The sequence below is a fragment of the Lytechinus variegatus genome, chromosome 18 (assembly GCF_018143015.1).
Source record: "Lytechinus variegatus isolate NC3 chromosome 18, Lvar_3.0, whole genome shotgun sequence".
Classification (NCBI taxonomy): Eukaryota; Metazoa; Echinodermata; class Echinoidea; order Temnopleuroida; family Toxopneustidae; genus Lytechinus; species Lytechinus variegatus.
In genome coordinates this window covers 5,615,424-5,632,929 of record NC_054757.1, presented here as the reverse complement: position 1 = coordinate 5,632,929, position 17,506 = coordinate 5,615,424, and the positions used below count along the sequence as shown (strand labels likewise).

The following is a 17,506-nucleotide window of genomic DNA, read 5'->3' as shown; positions in this document are numbered from 1 at the left end:
TTGGTGCTGCATTACGATTTTAATTATCATTCAATTTGATGTGGGGTTGGCGTAGCCATTGGCTTATCACGTACCATTCAGCTGCAGCAGTGTGCGTTTCCTAGAGGGGAAGGAAAGAAGGAAGGACGGAGTAAATGAGATTGGGAGATGTGGGGTTAGGGGTGAGGAGATATTCTAAGAAGGGGGTGGGGGTGTGGGATAGGGATAATGATAATAATGAGACTTGTAAAGCGCCAAATCCACTCTGTAGAGTGCTCAAGGCGCATAAAGAGCCAAGAGTTAAATAGCAAAGTTTTTAGAAGATTTGTGAAAGGGATGGGAAGGAAGGAGGGCAGTTGCATACCTAGGATTTTCCACGGGGGGGGGGGGGTGGGGCAAATTCGTCTGCCCAAAAATTATGGCAAGCAAAAAAAAAAAGGTCTTCAAGTTCAAAGGAGCAGGCCAGGGATGAGTTGTCACTCTCCTCAGGGGGAGGGGGGGGGCAGTGATACATCCCTTGCAAGGGTTGTGACTTGTCGGGGGGGGGGGTGTCTGCACCCTCTGCCCCCCCCTGTAGGTACGCTAATGAAGGAGGGCAGGGAAGGGTGGAGGGGTGGAGTCGGGGGGGGGGGTGGGAACTACATGCAGGCCTAGGAGAAGGAAGGACAAAGTAATATGAGATTGAGAGCAGGAAAGATGATGGTGTGGGTTAATAGGGGTTGGGGATATATTCTGGGGATGTAGAGGGCAGGGGATGGGCAGGGAGTTGGAGGGCTGGGGGCAGGCCGCATGAACACTACCTGAAAATACAAATTATTAAACGAGATTAAGATCCAGAGAGATTATATGGAGATATTCTAGGGAGATGGAGGGGGGGGGGCAAGAGGCATAGGCATGAAAGTAAGGCATAGATTCTATAGATTCATATACAGTTCCAAAATTTATTGAATTGAATCTAGACAAACTGGACAGTTCTCAAATTTTAGATGCAAGATCATTTGAAAACTATTTTAGATTATTTAATCGGGATTAAGAAAAGTTTTGTACATATTATTTTGAGGGGCTAGGCAAGGAAGGTGGGCCCTGCATAGATTGGTTGAGCGATCAAGGTAACAAAAAGGGAGGGGAAGACTGATTTTGCTTAAGATTTAGATTGAGTGATAGAGTTAATGAGGTCTTCCATGAGATGTTTTTGAGGTGTGTAGAAGGTCGCAGGCAATGTGTGTGTGTGTGTGGGGGGGGGTGCTGTTATTTTGTTCATTCCTGATTCTGGGGGCATTTGGAATTAACAGTGATAGGCCAATTGTATTTCTGCCATTTGAATGACAGGTGAGATGGGAATATTGAGATGTGTCATCACTCTTTTCAGACTCAAAAATTTACAAATGGTTTATAGTAAGTACTATAGTACATGATGTACTCATGTTGGAGATATAACATGTAGGCCCATGTACAGTGCATCCCAGAAAAGAAACCGAGATTCTCGTATATTTCCTCCAAAGGCAAATGAATTATGATATTTTATTTACATAATCATATAATTCAATTATTCCTCTTTACTTTGATGCCTAATAATATGAGACAGACATCTCATGCATTAATTAGCAAGACGAGTTTGAAATTTTAAGGTCAAATCCAGGTTGCGCAGAAAAATTTGACATGACCGTGCTTATTCGACGATTAGCTCAATAGATTCTCTGACTGATCCCTGAAATGAGAGTGGATTCAGGGCAAATCGTTTCTGATAAGCATCAATACTGTTTGTAATCTGCCATGCATGAATGATATGCTTAGCTGTTGGTTTCAAATTAGAGATGAGTTTCAAATTTGAGATGAGATTCCACCCTTGCCATGAGTATCAAATTCATAGTAAAAACATTTAATTATTGTGAAATCTGTATCTGAAACCTGGTTTCCGTATTTATGAGATGAACTGTATATTGAAAAGTTGTTCAGCTCCAAACAAGGATTATAAATCATTTCAAAATATAACGCAAAATAGTGTACATGTATTTGCATAATATCATTATAATAGTGAACATGGATTGAGCCCTGCATACGTATTAGAAATGACCTCAGTGTATATTGAGCATTAAAATACTCAATGACGTAAAGAGCCGCAAATAGAGAAGTCGTCTCACGCGGGGGAGGGGGGGTGGGGGGAGATAGGGAGAAAGCAGCTCGGACATGTACATTTACTGTGCGCCTGTGTGTGTACGAGCCAACATGTGTGCATGCCTGCTTTACGCAATCAGTGAGAACACTTGTCACGGAGACGGTTAGGTTCATAGAAAGTCCACATTAAAATGCAAGGGACTATTGAATCCAGCATCCAAATAATACAAGTAGAAGACTACAATAATGCAATTGAGGGATATAGTACATAATGGAATAGAAAGGAGATGGGGATGCGTTCTGTAGCATCAACCTCCTCCCGCTCGCAGAGTGCGGAGGCCTCATTTAGCCAACGACCATGGAGCAAATTATTTAAATGTGGCAGATCGTTGTGTGCATGCATGCCTTTGCATCCCTAAAGCTCAGTCTATATTTGTTCTGTTAGCTCAGGCTCGGCAAACAGTGTGTAGTAGTAGTGGCGTTACCCTTCGAGCCACGCCGTGGATGCTGCTAGTAGAGGCTGGCGACGACGATGCGCCGCTGCTGCTTGGTCGGCATTGTCAGGGGATGTTTAATTATTAAGTAGTGTAGCCTGGGGGAAGGTTAACACTGGGAGATGGGGGAGTTTGCTGATGAGCTTCTGACCTGCTTAGCCAGGACATGCATGCATGGCACCTGTACGCTACTGTCTACATTACAGATAAATACCAGTTGTGGTAACAATCTAAAAATGAGTTCGAACAGAATCCAATGAAATTACCACTGAAGTGTTTGTATGTATGAATAAAGAATGGTGCCAAATGACTCTGGAATTGAATGCGTAATTGCAGAGAAATTAACAAATTAAGCACAGAATTCCATCAATTATCGGGTATTTTTCGAAGGAATATTAATACACTGTCCCACATATGCTTTTTGTCTCACCTGCGAAGCAAAGTGAGACTATAGGCGCCGCTTTTCCGACGGCGACGGCGGCGGCGTCAACATCAAATCTTAACCTGAGGTTAAGTTTTTGAAATGACGTCATAACTTAGAAAGTATATGGACCTAGTTAATAAAACTTGGCCATAAGGTTAATCAAGTATTACTGAACATCCTATTAGAGTTTCATGTCACATGACCAAGGTCAAAGGTCATTTAGGGTCAATGAACTTAGACCATGTTGGAGGAATCAACATCGAAATCTTAACCTGAGGTTAAGTTTTTGAAATGTCATCATAACTATATGGAACTAGTTCATGAAACTTGGACATAAGGTTAATCAAGTATCACTGAACATCCTGCATGAGTTTCACGTCACATGACCAAGGTCAAAGGTCATTTAGGGTCAATGAACTCTGGCCGAATTGGGGATATCTGTTGAATTCCCATCATAACTTTGAAAGTTTATGGATCTGATTCATGAAACTTGGACATAAGAGTAATCAAGCATCACTGAAAATTTTGTGCAAGTTTCAGGTCTCATGATTAAGGTCAAAGGTCATTTAGGGTCAATGAACTTTGGCCGAATCGGGGTATTTGTTGAATTACCATCATAACTTTGAAAGTTTATTGGTCTAGTTTATTAAACTTGGACATTAGAGTAATCAAGTATCACTGAACATCCTGTGCGCGTTTCAGGTCACATGACCAAGGTCAAAGGTCAATGAACTTTGGCCGAAATGGGTGTATCTGTTGAATTACCATCATAAGTTTGAAAGTTTATGGATCTGATTCATGAAACTTGTACATAAGAGTAATCAAGTATCACTGAACATCCTGTTCGAGTTTCAGGTCACATGATCAAGGTCAAAGGTCATGTAAGGTCAATGAACTTTGGCCATGTTGGGGTATTTTGTTGAATAACCATCATATCTCTGTAAGTTTATTGGTCTAGTTCATAAAAAGTGGACATAAGAGTAACCATGTATCACTGAACATCTTGTGCGAGTTAGAGTAGTATTCAAAGTCAGCACTGCTGCTATATTGAACCGCGTGATGCAGGTGTGACGGCCAGAGGCATTCCACTTGTTTATGTTAGTTATCAGAATTAGCGGTTTTGAGCTAAGATATCATGAATTCACAAAGATAAGTTTACATTTTACCAGATGTAGATCAATGGTAATATTGTGACCATAAACTCTGTCATGAAATGCAGGTGTTCTAATTTGCGTCAACAACTGTATTTTACCTTTAAATCCGGCATGAACCATGTTGTTAGTTACAGTGTATATTCCACTAAAAGTGAATTCACTGGAGTTTGTAACAGGATTGAAAATTCATTCATGAATCAAACCCTCTATCAAGATTATAACTTTGGTTAAAAATTGAATATGTTATGAGATAATACTGGGGTTAAATCACACTGCATCTCTTGGCACCGCAATTGTGAGCACCACAATTGCAGTGCCAAGAGATGCAGTGTGAAACGAAACAGGGCTATTAAAGGAAAAGTGGGGCTAAGCATTAGCCAATCAAAGAAGTCTTAATTGCACTTAATCATTCATGAGCTGTGTGATAGTCAGTGTGAATAGACAGTGTGAATTGAAAAAAAAGATAGTATGGGGTTAAGAAAATGCAGTGTGAAAAGCATATCAGTGGCTATAATTAAGTTGTCGTAGGTGTTTATGGGCCTCAGCTGATCAATTATTGTCCATGTGAGTTGAAGTGAATATTTAGCAGCAGTTATTATTATGATTATTATTTACATGCCACATGCTTATCAAATAATTCTACTATTTCAAGAATGTGAAGTGTGCCTATGTCAACATATGTTGCCTTGTGTACACAATGTGGGCCTGAAAGTGCATTCGTATTATAATAGCCAAAACAGATAACTTATCAACAAAGGACTTAGGGTGTGTTTATACCTTGCTTTCTATGGATTGATTTAGCGTTTTGAAATGTACATGTACTTTGGAAATATAAAATTGAAGATTATTCCTGCTGATAATCATCTATTTTGCCTACGACAGTGCCAGTCTATCAAATCAAGAAGTTGAGAGATTCCACATTGCGCAATATTTACATTGTTTGGCCAAGGAGATATCTCCTACATGTACATGCTGTACATGTAAACATGTTTATGCATAGCTCTGATTGAACCATGTTTCATTCTAAATATGTTTTATAAATAGAAATTGTTCATTAATGCTTGGCATTTGCGACTAGCATTTATACCAAAAAGGAACCAACCATATGTTTTGAAGTGAACATTTTTCGTTTACACCCCCAAATGTTAAGAGCATGAATGCACCTCAGAAGTTTTGTTGTAATAGTATAAAAGTACTGGAAGTATTTTGAACCTGGATCTAGTTTATGTTGTGTTGACTTTTCCAAACTTTTATTGAGTTATGCGTATGTGATTTATTGAATTACTTTTATTTTTCTCTCAAGCATCTATGATATAGTTTTTAATAAATATCTTTTTTTAAATTTTATCTTTCAGGTAACCTGTATTTAAGAGAGGACAGGCCTATTTCTTGTTGATCTGCAGTAGACCTACGCAAAGTGGCAGCCATTTTGTGCTGCTCTTCCAAACCTAAACTCATTCTCTGTGTGTAAGTATTACCTTATTATTATCTTAGACACCGTTCTCATTATACTTTCTAAATCTAGTTTAGTGGAAGTTGGTTCAGGGAACCATTTTGGAAGATTGCTTTGTTAGCGTTCCCATTTGATCACCTGAAAGGGGTTTTGAATACTACTTAATGTAAAATGGTCTTGTTGGTATGGGAATGCTCTCAGTGGGGGTGACATATTTGGCGCGAAATTAAAAAACGCAGCATAGACATTCTACACACTGTGTGGGGTAGTGCGCTCAAAATGTGCGAAGATCGCTTCCTCAAGAACGGTTGCGTTCTTACGCTTACGTTCTTACTTACGCTTACGTTCTTACTTACGCTAACACAAGTTTAACGAGGCAAAGCGATCTTGAAAACTATATAAACTAATTTTAGGGCAGTAATGAGAACGGGGTCATAACTCATCTATGTAATATTAGTAAAATTGATGATAACAAGATTGTCATTTTTACACAAAACACTTTAGATTGGTTGAAGTGACAGTTTTGTGAACACTAAACTCAAATGCATGCCCAGTTCATAGCCTTTAAACAAGACCCTGTGTCTGTTATATTCATATCAAATAACTAACAACTGGAAAAAAAACTATTCGCGGAAGGCTGGGTGAATGCAAGGGTTGTGAGCCTAGTCATAGGGCCTTTTATAGGAACCTGACTATGATTTCTTACGTTAACCATTGTTCCTGACTTGTGATTGCTGCATCACAGATAGCAGCCAATCAGCAAGCAAAATTTCACAAAGTGCTTGAAAAGTAGGTGTGACAATTAATATGACACAAACATTTTCTACTGGCAGTTGAGGCCTTGTCTCCATGATTGAACATTGACTTTGCCTTTAGATAAAGACATTAAGTTTTTTTAAAGAGAAGAAATATATATGAAAGTATATGTGAATTAATTTGGAAGGTTACATGTACATTAATGATTTGTTCAAACTTTCTGAACTAAATTGTACTTTCTAATTAAAACACTAATTAACACTGACATTAATTGTGTTCATATAGATTTTATAATCATAGATTTCACAATTTCGTCAAACAAATTTAGGGAGTTAATATCAGACAAATAAAAATTATATTATAATAATATTTTGAGTTTGTAGGCTGTGGTTTCAATTTTGTGTACATTTACAGTAGATTATTTCAGCTCTATACATGGTGTTGTGCATTTGAATAAAACATGAACAATGCAAGTCCTGCAAATCTTCCATTGATTTTGAAAAGAGAAGAATAGATATAGAAAGAATAAAAACATGTTGACTGTTTATCCCTGTTTGTCCTACGCACCTGTAGTACCTAGTAGTCGACCCAGACTGGCAAATACTTCACTCCTGTGGACGAGTGAGGTTAACCACAATAAAGAAGGAATTATCAACAGGGCTAGTTAGTCCCTGACAAATATAAAGCACTTCTAAACTAAGCCGCAGAGCTAGTTAAACTTTCATTTCAATATCAAATCAATTCAGGAAGTTGAAAGGAAGAAAACATCATTATCAATCTAGGTGTAGCACAGTGGGTCAGGTCGTTAGCCTAGGGTCCTGGCTTTTAGTAACATTTATTTTTGACAGCTTTTGTGTTGTCTATATAGGAAGAAAATGTTTTTGCGTTTTGTTTTTAAGACAGTAATCTTATACCCCTTTCATAAACCCAATTATGCGGCTAATAGCAGCATAATTTGGTCGTAAAATTGGAGGAGGACCAGAGTTATCCGCATTATTTTGATGCTGCTATTATCTGCATAATAACAGCATCGGGACAAGATTTTGACTTTATGAACGCATTTCCAAATAATGCGGATAATTGCCATGGTGCGGTTGCAAGGTCATCCTTTTCCAACACCACCGCATCGGAGGGGGCGTGTCCAGTTGTCATGACGATTATCCGCCTTTTTCAGGACGGGCGCTCGTAAAGATAGTGCGGATTATTTTCAGAGTTTGTGAACGCAATTTTCATTGCATTATCCGCATTACTCTTAGGCGGCTAATTGGAGGATGGGTTTATGAAAAGGGTATTATACAAGATCTATTTGGCCAGATATATTTAAAAAACAAATTTTGAAGTGGGAAAGCTCTGGTGAGCAGGTGTGGGCCCATTCGGTCCAAGACATATAGGGCACAATGCACCCCTCTTTTTAACCCAAAGTTGTTGAAGGTCATATATGTTTATTAGGTCCATGGTCATACTAATATTACAGGTGGTAGACATTCCCTCTTTTTTTAAAAGGGATATGAAAATGGGGGGGGGGTGTGAAGTTCTTTTTTTCTTGTCAATTTTCCTCTTTTTTTAACAAAGAAAGAGTGCCTTTTTGGGGTTCTTTTTTGAGGGGGAGGGGAGTGTGATACAATATTCAGGGTGTTCTCCAAGCAATCCGCTTCCACAATATGATGAGTATGTGTACTTGAAAATGGAAACTAAAATATATGAATCATAAATAAAGAACGGAAGGTGGTCGTGGAAGAAAATGAAAATGAGTGGTATGTTGGTAAGAAACATAAATTAGAAAAAAAAGTATATTGATAGGCCTGGATACATGTATATGCAAATAGAATGATAGTCTGTTCAGCTCGATTGCATTCTATAACTTCATTACATGTCCATTGTTAAAGTGTCATAAAGAAGAAAAAAAACCTATTTGATTTGAATTGTGTAGTCGACTCAATAGGAGAGAGAGAGGGGGGGGGGGGCGAGAGAATACAAAGTGAAACAGAAATGGTAAGGGGATTTTTCTTTTTGCACATCTTTGCGGAAGGAAATGCAATCAATAGGCAAAGCATGTTTGTTTTGACTGCTCTTTAAAATGTCTTTGGGAAATATTGAAAATGATGGGGGGGGGGGACAAATGTATATTTATTGAAAGAAATCATCTCTTTTTCAAAGGATGTCAGTGAGCAATAATTTCAAAAATATGACTGGAAAAAGATCTGTATGCATGTAATTCAGGTTATTTTGTAGTATAGCATAGCGGTACAAGCTTTTGTTCATGATTATCAGTTGATATGACCTACATGTACATTCAAATTTTATCAATGCACTTGCTTCCTGCTGCCTTTAAAAAAAAATCCCCTGTAAAGGCCAAAACATGTCTTCACAATTACAGAGCTGAAGGTTGCACACACTTAATTTTTATTTTCACTAATTATACAACTGATTAAGTGGCTCAGTGTCAATGACATTAAATCATGAAAATGTTGTGCAAATTAATGTATTTTGGTGTACAATATATATGGAGTTCATACCAGACATGTTCCAAGACTGTACATGTATTATACATTGAAGGTAATGTAGCTACAGTATGAACAGGTGTGCTCAGAAGTTAGTGGACCCCACCAGAAAATACACCCCTCCATACTGAGTGTTGAATGTAGACAATAACATTACAATATTCTGCGAGCCCAGAGAAACAAACTTTATTGAATGTATATTTTATCATCTGTCTTCAAAATTAAATATCTAAAACATTCAGAACTTGAACACTTTAAAGGGGAAGTTCACTGACGTGACAAATAGTGTATTGTAAAAATAGCAGAAGAGATATTGACAAAGGTTTGAGAAAAATCCATCAAAAATAAAAAAAGTTATTGGAATTTTGATTTGTGACGTCATTTGCGAGCAGCATTCCTAAATAACAAATGGTAAAAATCAATAAAATATACATGTGATTTTCTCAGAAAATTGAAAATGGTTTCACTGTACCTTCCGTGTATCAATAGAAAATCATTTCACATCTCCTAAAATGAAAACAAAAATAACTCATCACAAACCATTAAAAATTTGAAATTTATACATTTTATATTAAACATATGGGGCAGCTGCTTGTTTATGACATTCTCGTTCTTAATCTGTAGTGGATTTTCCTCAAACCTTCACAAATATTTTTTTAATTACTTTTTTTGCTATTTTAACAACAAACTTTTCTTCAGGGTGAATCTCCCTTTAATTATGTTCATTATTTTGTGTTGTTCACTATAAACTTTTCAGCACCACTGAACATTTAGGCCTGTACTCTGCACATACTTTTCATTTTACATGCCCAACACATGTATGTAGATTTATTCTGAATGAACTATTGATGACTGATTTGAAAATTAGTATTCTATTGTAAGGAAGCAAAGCTCACACAGCAGTTCCACACTTGCTAATTAATTAATCAATAGTTGCATGCAATTACTGTGCATGTAGATGGAACTAAAGGCTAGCTGGGCAGCTATCAGGTCACTCAGATGTTTAATATTAGCAGACTTTCAGCATTCAGGAAAATTAGTTTATGTTATACTGTACCTGCATACACTGGATAAAACAATGAAAACATTAGCAGTTCGGATACTGATGTAATGTACCTACATGTACATGTACACTGAAAATTGTGCCGAGATACAAGTATTGTAGTTCGAAAATTCAGACACTTCAGACATACTGAATATTTAGTTTTATATATTTTTCACATGATATGTATATAAACCCAAAATACAGTATTCCAACTGTTTTTTTTATCATTAGTCTTTGGCCCAAAATCAAAACAAATATACACAAGGGTCTTATGTATCTTTGTAGAATATTTCTGAATCGTTTGAACATGAAAATAAACGCACAAGATATTCCACATGCCCTGTTTAACATACATGTACATACTCATTAACTAGTCTGCAGGTACAGACCCTGATTGAAAGTTTGATCAACAAGTGGGTTTGCACACAAAGACTAGCACTGTTTTAATTAGGGCCTTCAGTACACAAGGCATTGTAGGCTGCACATTCAGACCCTAACTCGAGTGAAAGGTTTGCGCAGCAGACTACTCATTAACATACAGAATGTAAACTAATAAAGTCTGGATGATGAAGACTAGCTATCAGCCACATGCTAAAGATACATACTATTCCTGTTATAACCTCAAGGATTAGGAAAAAAGGGAAATCATTAATATAGGCTCCGTCTCCCAGATGTCAACCGCTTGGCGCCGAGGTAATCTTGGTCACCGTTTTGAATTTCTGAGCGTGCCTGTTTAGTAGAATGCCAGCTCTATTTACATACCCTTTCAACAAGGTTCATTGGATTCTATTTATTTGCGATCTGGGCTGTAAAACAGCTAATAAAAAGCTGATTTCTGCATAATTGGTTACTTCTGTATGGCTGGAAAGCTCTTTATTTGCTTATTTTTTTCTGAACTGAAAAGAAATTAAATTTGAATTTTATTTAATTGATTGGACACAACTCATCAAAATATTTCTGCATGAGGTTGTTGACAAAGGTATCATACAGTTTCATGTACGTACATGTATTGGTCTATGTACCTGTACGTGTAAGTTGATGTACATGTAGGTAGATGTTTATTTGCTATTGTCTGCAATCCGTCAGCCAATGTTTTTTACTCTGTTTTACAGTTTCTGATTTGAAAAATTAATGCTGCATGTTAAAACAATAATAAAAAAAAAATAGTGGTGTACAGTGATTGTTACTCTTGTTGTGTAAAAGGGTGTTCGAAGACCAAAAATTTCAAGGTAATCCTTCGAGATTTGTTCATGTGTTCAGATCAAAAGTTTAAATTTTCAAAAAATATTAATCAACACAGATGAACATTCATGATCATGTAATACACCAGCTCGTAGCCTAAGATCATCACACCAGCAACTTCTTAAGACTCCCAAGACACGTGTAGCATATGGTGCGAGAGCTTTCTCTGCCCCGGCACCATCTCTCTGGAATAATTTGCCATTAAATTTAAGAATTATACCATCACTGGAGACCTTCAAATCTAAACTGATATCTTATCTTTTCTAAAAGTATTAGTTATTGGCACTTTGACACTCATCCAAACTTTCTCATTCTTTCTTTTCTTGTGTGCCTCGGAATAGAATATTTCTAGATAGATGGCGCTATATAAATGCCTATTATTATTATTATGTCTTGTTTTGTCTTTCACCAGGTGCAGCCACTACTGTCTAGTCAGATGGCAGGCACCAAGCTAACCAACCATCATCAGTTCAACTATCATCAACTCAATTCACAGTTCTACCATGTTACCGTCGGAGACACACATTTCCAGATCCTCAAGAGATACAAGAACCTCAAGAGCGTCGGCAGCGGCGCCCAAGGTCTAGTTGTGTAAGTAGATTGGAATCGGAGGTGGCAGGATGATGGGTAAATTGCCATTTGGTCTACATCCACTTGGTCTACTTTCCACTCTGTCATTTCACATGGTATTATCGTACTTTGTCAATTATAATAGTATAGAGGTGTTGTGGGCCGCTCAGTGGGTATGTCTCAGGACTTTGAACCACAAATTCCGGGGTTCAAATACCACCGCAGTACTTGTGTCCTGTGGCAAGGCATTTATGTACATTTGCCACTCTCCATCCAGGTGTAGTGAATGCGTTTTCGGAAGGAAGGAATTCCTTGAACGCTCGAGCTCCCGATCAGGATAGCCATGCTAAAGCAGGGGTAATAGTATGCAGCCACCTCTGGATTAAGCACTGTGTGGCCAGTCAATTAGTCTTCTGATTTTGAAACAGAGGGTGGTGGGTTCGAATCCCAGCCATGGCATAATTTCCTGCAGCTAGAAATTTATCCACATTGTGCTGCACTCAACCCAGGTGAGGTGAATGGGTACCCGGTAGGAAGAATTTTCTTGAATGCTTGTGTGCCCAGGCAGCCCAGCTAAAGCCTGGGTAATTATAATGGCACTGAAGGTGCTTCCCTGGCTAAATATACCTATATTATTATTATTATATAAATGTTGCATATTTTCAATTATTATCATTATTATAATACAACCAGTTTGTATACTAATCAATTAGTGTAATTGCCATGTAAATACATTTTTGTCTATTTCTTCCAGAATCCTTTGACACACCTTTATTCATACATGCAGACACTTGATTGGCCATTTTATTGGATTCTGAACTAACTCATTTGAAATCGTTCCCATATCTTGCATTTATCTTAAATAACAGACCAAGTGGATGCCAGTTTGTTTTCATTTTATGAGTGTTCAAAATTTCTGGAATCAACTATTGTAAATCATGGATTAAAGTGTCAAATCGCCTTTGGTCATGTAGATTTTTAAAGATCTGAAAAACAGTTCTTTCTTTTATTTCAAATTTTGAATTGAACAAGCCAGGACTGTTTTTATTATCTATTATGATCTTTATAACGAAATCACAAAGAAATTACTTTCCTTCTCTCAATCTCTCTCTCCAGAGCTGCCTACGATGTCCTCACAAACCAGAGTGTCGCTATTAAGAAACTAAGTCGACCGTTCCAGAATGTCACGCATGCCAAGCGAGCGTACAGAGAGTATATCCTCATGAAATTGTGCAATCATAAAAATGTAAGTTACTGCCAATCCCCCAAGTTAGAGATGTCTTTCCTGATATCTTCTTAGATTTTTTCATAAAGCAGTTAATAAAATTTTGCATAATGTAAAGATAAATGGAATGCAGGAAGCTAAATTTATTTCCAGTCAGATATTGATCAATATTTTTACTGTTGGCATTGCCTTGGGCAATGTTTCATAAACTATGTTAGCAGTTAAAGCAGCAATCGGTGATTAACTTCTGAGATCATATTTGACTGGCCAAGGGCCGATAGGAGGGCCGTTATGAAAAGCACAGAGGAAGTGATTATTTTCATTGTCATACGAATACAGAGCAGTCCATATTTGTTTTATATACCTCATCGATAATCACATAACTCTATCCCCAATAGCTTAAATTTCAGGACCTCTGTGTAACACTTTTCTCAATTTGATTTCTAAATCACTCAAGTTGTGATTTAAACGAGCTGCACTCCTGGGACTGCTCTGCTGCATGCTGGCCAGGACAACCGATAAATCCAGTTGGCCAACCAGCGGGCTGTTCGCTGCGCGTACATAATTGAGCAGCAGCAGCAGCGTAGTAACGCACAGCCAGTTAGCTCGAGCGAGCGAGATGCGTGCATAGAAACACAACTTGTGGCCCCGCCCTCAGGGGTTACGAGTACTATCAGAGGGTTTAATAGAAGAAATGTACAGTCAGTCAAACCCTTGAGACAATGATAGGTGGAATAGCACCACGTCACATGAAGCAGTTGTGACCAATCAGAGATAACAATCCTAGCATGAGGTATATAAAGCTTTCTAAAAGATCTATATTGATTTATCCACTTCTGATCATATCTGACCATGCACTAATTGAACTTTTCTCTCCCCTCGTCACTCTCTTTCAGATTATTGGTCTCCTAAATGTGTTCACGCCGCAGCGGACGTTCGATGACTTTGCAGATATATACCTAGTGATGGAACTAATGGACGCTAGTCTGGTCCAGGTTGTTCAGATGGACCTGGATCATGAGAGGATCTCCTACCTTCTCTATCAGATGCTCTGCGGCATCAAACATTTACACAGTGCAGGGATTATCCACAGAGTGAGTATAGCATTCCCAGGTATTGCTAATGATGTTAGTAATAGTGTGAGAAACAAAGGACATGTAGTTTGGTTTGTTCAAACGGACCTAGACCGTAAAAGACTCTTCTTCTTGTTATCATATGCTGTAACAGTCCTTGGTGGTTGTTTCATAAAGCTGTTCGTACTCTAAGAGCGACTTTAAGAACGACTGGTGATCCTATCTTGTGGTAAAGGGTTTATTCATTGGTGAAGGTTTAGCGCATGAGAAAGGATCACTAGTCGTTCTTAAAGTCGCTTTTAACTTACGCACAGCTATATGAAATGGCCCCCAGATATTATTAATGATGTTAAGTAATAAAATGAAATATCTCATTTTAAATCCCATTTTTGTGTAAAATTCACCATAGATAGTCACTTTGCCATCAGCTGAAAATTTCATGGGAAATTTACTGTGATGATAATGGTTCTTTCAAGCCTGACATTATATGATTATTTGTTGCTGAAGAACCATACAACAGGAATTCACCAGGGAGCTTCTTGATAGTGTAAATTGAAATTTTCCCACTCAGGCAACCATCAGAAGAAATGGTATCAATCACATCACATTACTACCTCTGAACTATCTTTTTTTTTTGGGGGGGGAGGGATCATATGAGAGGATTCCAATTAATACCTTCTATCTTAATGGCCCCATCTTACAAAGAGTTACAATTGATGCAGTCAATCTCAACTATACACAACAAAAAAAGTAAGTCCCCCTAAATCAAATTGCTTTAACTTTTGAACCGAATTAGTTTGAGATATGATATTTCCTAGGTGGTTTTCTGAACTCATTAAGCAACTCCTGGGGAAAAATGAGATCAATCGGTGGAGTCATGCATGAGTGATTAAAGATTGAATTAAAAATGACCATTTTTAAAAGTCACAAGAGTCGTTTTTCAGTTTGTTCAAATACGAAGTTGGGAAAAAGTTGTTTTTCAGGTGAATTTTTTGGTGTTATGATGTTTTACTGTCCATCATTCAACCACTTCAGACCAGATTTTGATATCGTATGTTCATGGTTGAGTGAGCACAATGTATTGCAGGGGCTGCGGAAGGGGGGTGGGCTTCAGCCCCAACTTTTTTCCAAAAGCATGTACAAAAATGTAAAAATGACCATGCGGTTTTGATTTCTTTTGCATGATCAGCCCCCCCCCTCACTTTTTGCTCAGTCTTCCCCCCCCCCTCCCCCTTTGAAAACCGTTCCGCGGCCCCTGAATTGTGACGTATCATCATAGGGGTTTACGGTAGTATCATCTTCAACTTGTTAGATCATGTTAAAATTTGGAAATTTTAGTGGCTCCCCCGATTATAGGCCCTTCCACCATTTTAAAATTCTGGATCCACCACTGATTTGTCCATACATTCAACTGATCCTGAGAAATTGTGAGGAAAAGAATACATTTATGCAGTATAAAGAGTATTCATTCCTAAGTTTTGGATTGTGCTCGCTCAACCATGAAAATGTTTAAAATTCGGAAAGTGTGTGGTGATAGAAATGATGGATGATAAAAACAACAGCAATTAAAGTCACATTTGAAACCGAATTTGCCCCAAATAATCACTTTATTATCCTTTAAAATGTGTCTGTGACATTGAAAATACCAATTTTCCCACTTTGATGCGTGCTCACTCATCCATAAATAAACAAATCGATTTCATTTTTGCACAGAATTTTGCCCATAGGTTGATAAACATTGCTACTAAACGACATTGCTAAAGACAGCCTTGAAAAAAAGTTCCACCATATTGAATAAGGGGTTACTTATTCGTAAACATATGCACCCATAATGTACACAAGTCTATGAGAGAAGAAGTCAAAATTTTGAAATGAGGGTTTGTTTCATGGATGGTTTTTGTTACTTCTGCCAACAGTTATTTCATGAAACTTCGCACATGGCTTCAGAGTAACACTATCCAAAAGGTGCGCACACCAAAATAACCATTCGATAGGGCACAGAGTGGGGCCAAGGCCTTGAACTTTCTTCTCATTTGCATAATTTTCTAGTATTGTGTGTTCACTGATGCATTAAACATCGGGATTTTCACAAAAATCAAATCAAATGAACTATGCAAGGAGGTTTGTGACAGATATCCGTAGTTACAAATTGCATTTTTTCCAATAACGTAAAAAAGAGCTTATTACATTCCACATGTTCATTCAAGCGTGAATGTTTAATTAAATGCCTTTGAATCATTGAAGCATGTTAATTGGTCATAAACACAACAAAAAAGTTGAGAAAAGATCATTTTCAGGTACCAAAATGAAACAATACTTGCCTATGATATTTGAAAATCGTATTTTTTGTTTTTAATAAATGTTCATTGAACCGTGAAACGATGAATACTGTTGCAGAAACTCTTCCCAAAAATAACTGTCATCATATTCGATCATTTTTATTGATAGAAGCGTGCAAAATAACCAATTATAGCAAATTTTGACTTGTGTTTATTCAACCGTGAAATTTAGCCCAAAAAGTTGTGTCGTCCTTTAGAAAGTACCTATTATAAACCTTCTGACTATTTTTTGTGATGAGAATGTGGAATAAGTTCCAATGAAATGGAATCAAAGTCATGATATTTGGCTTGTGACTTTTGAAAAGTGACATTTTTGCCTTCTGACGGTGCTCACTGAAGCATGACGTAAAATACGTCCATAACATTTACTCATAGGGTAGCTTATAAAATTACCTACACGCTCATGTAAAAATATATTAAAAACTCGCATTGGTTTGGAAATTATTGATGTTTGTTTAAGGGGGACTTACATTTTTTGTTGTGTATATATGGAAATCCTTTCGTACCATAATTTTTCTACAAGGAATTTCCACAATCTCCTGAGTAAATAAAGAGAATCACACTGAATCTTCAAAAAAATCATAAATGTATGAATATGCAATCTAGAAAATATGTTGAACAAATTTGCATTTTAGATTTTGATATTGCTGGCCATCCATAGTTGTGGTTAATCAGATCAATTGCAACTCTTTGTAAGACAGGGCCCGTGTCTTCTTAGTTATAGTGGTTTGTGATGTAATATAACTCCTCCCACTTTTTCCTGCAGGACTTAAAACCCAGCAATATAGTAGTAAAGACAGACTGTTCGCTGAAGATCCTGGACTTTGGTCTAGCCAGGACAGCTAGTACTAGCTTCATGATGACCCCTTATGTTGTTACCAGGTACTACAGAGCACCAGAGGTCATCCTAGGCATGGGATACAAAGAAAATGGTAAGGGAGTGATGATGATGCACAGCATTTGTATAACGCCATATATCTGTTAAAGACATTCAAAGGCGCATTGGAGGAGGAGCCAGCCAATCTGGGTCGCCTGGAAAGGCGTGCACACAGAACTGTGACCTGCAGGTCTCTCCTCCCGATAACTGGTTGGGGAATGCAGGTGGAACACTTCACAGGGGTTTCCCCCCCCCCTAC

At 37.7% G+C, this 17,506-nt stretch overlaps 1 protein-coding gene across 2 annotated transcripts in view; it reads left to right on the top strand.

Annotated features, from left to right (window-relative positions):
- The window catches only part of LOC121431807 (stress-activated protein kinase JNK-like), a 64,214-nt gene that overhangs the window by 28,217 nt on the left and 18,491 nt on the right, over positions 1 to 17,506 (top strand). For both annotated transcript variants that reach the window (XM_041629521.1, XM_041629522.1), the window contains exons 3-7: positions 5,522 to 5,633; positions 11,576 to 11,754; positions 12,850 to 12,979; positions 13,855 to 14,052; positions 17,137 to 17,302. In XM_041629521.1, coding sequence (XP_041485455.1) covers positions 11,600 to 11,754; positions 12,850 to 12,979; positions 13,855 to 14,052; positions 17,137 to 17,302 — 649 coding nt within the window. In that variant the 5' untranslated portion in view covers positions 5,522 to 5,633; positions 11,576 to 11,599. The remainder of the gene's footprint in view (positions 1 to 5,521; positions 5,634 to 11,575; positions 11,755 to 12,849; positions 12,980 to 13,854; positions 14,053 to 17,136; positions 17,303 to 17,506) is intronic.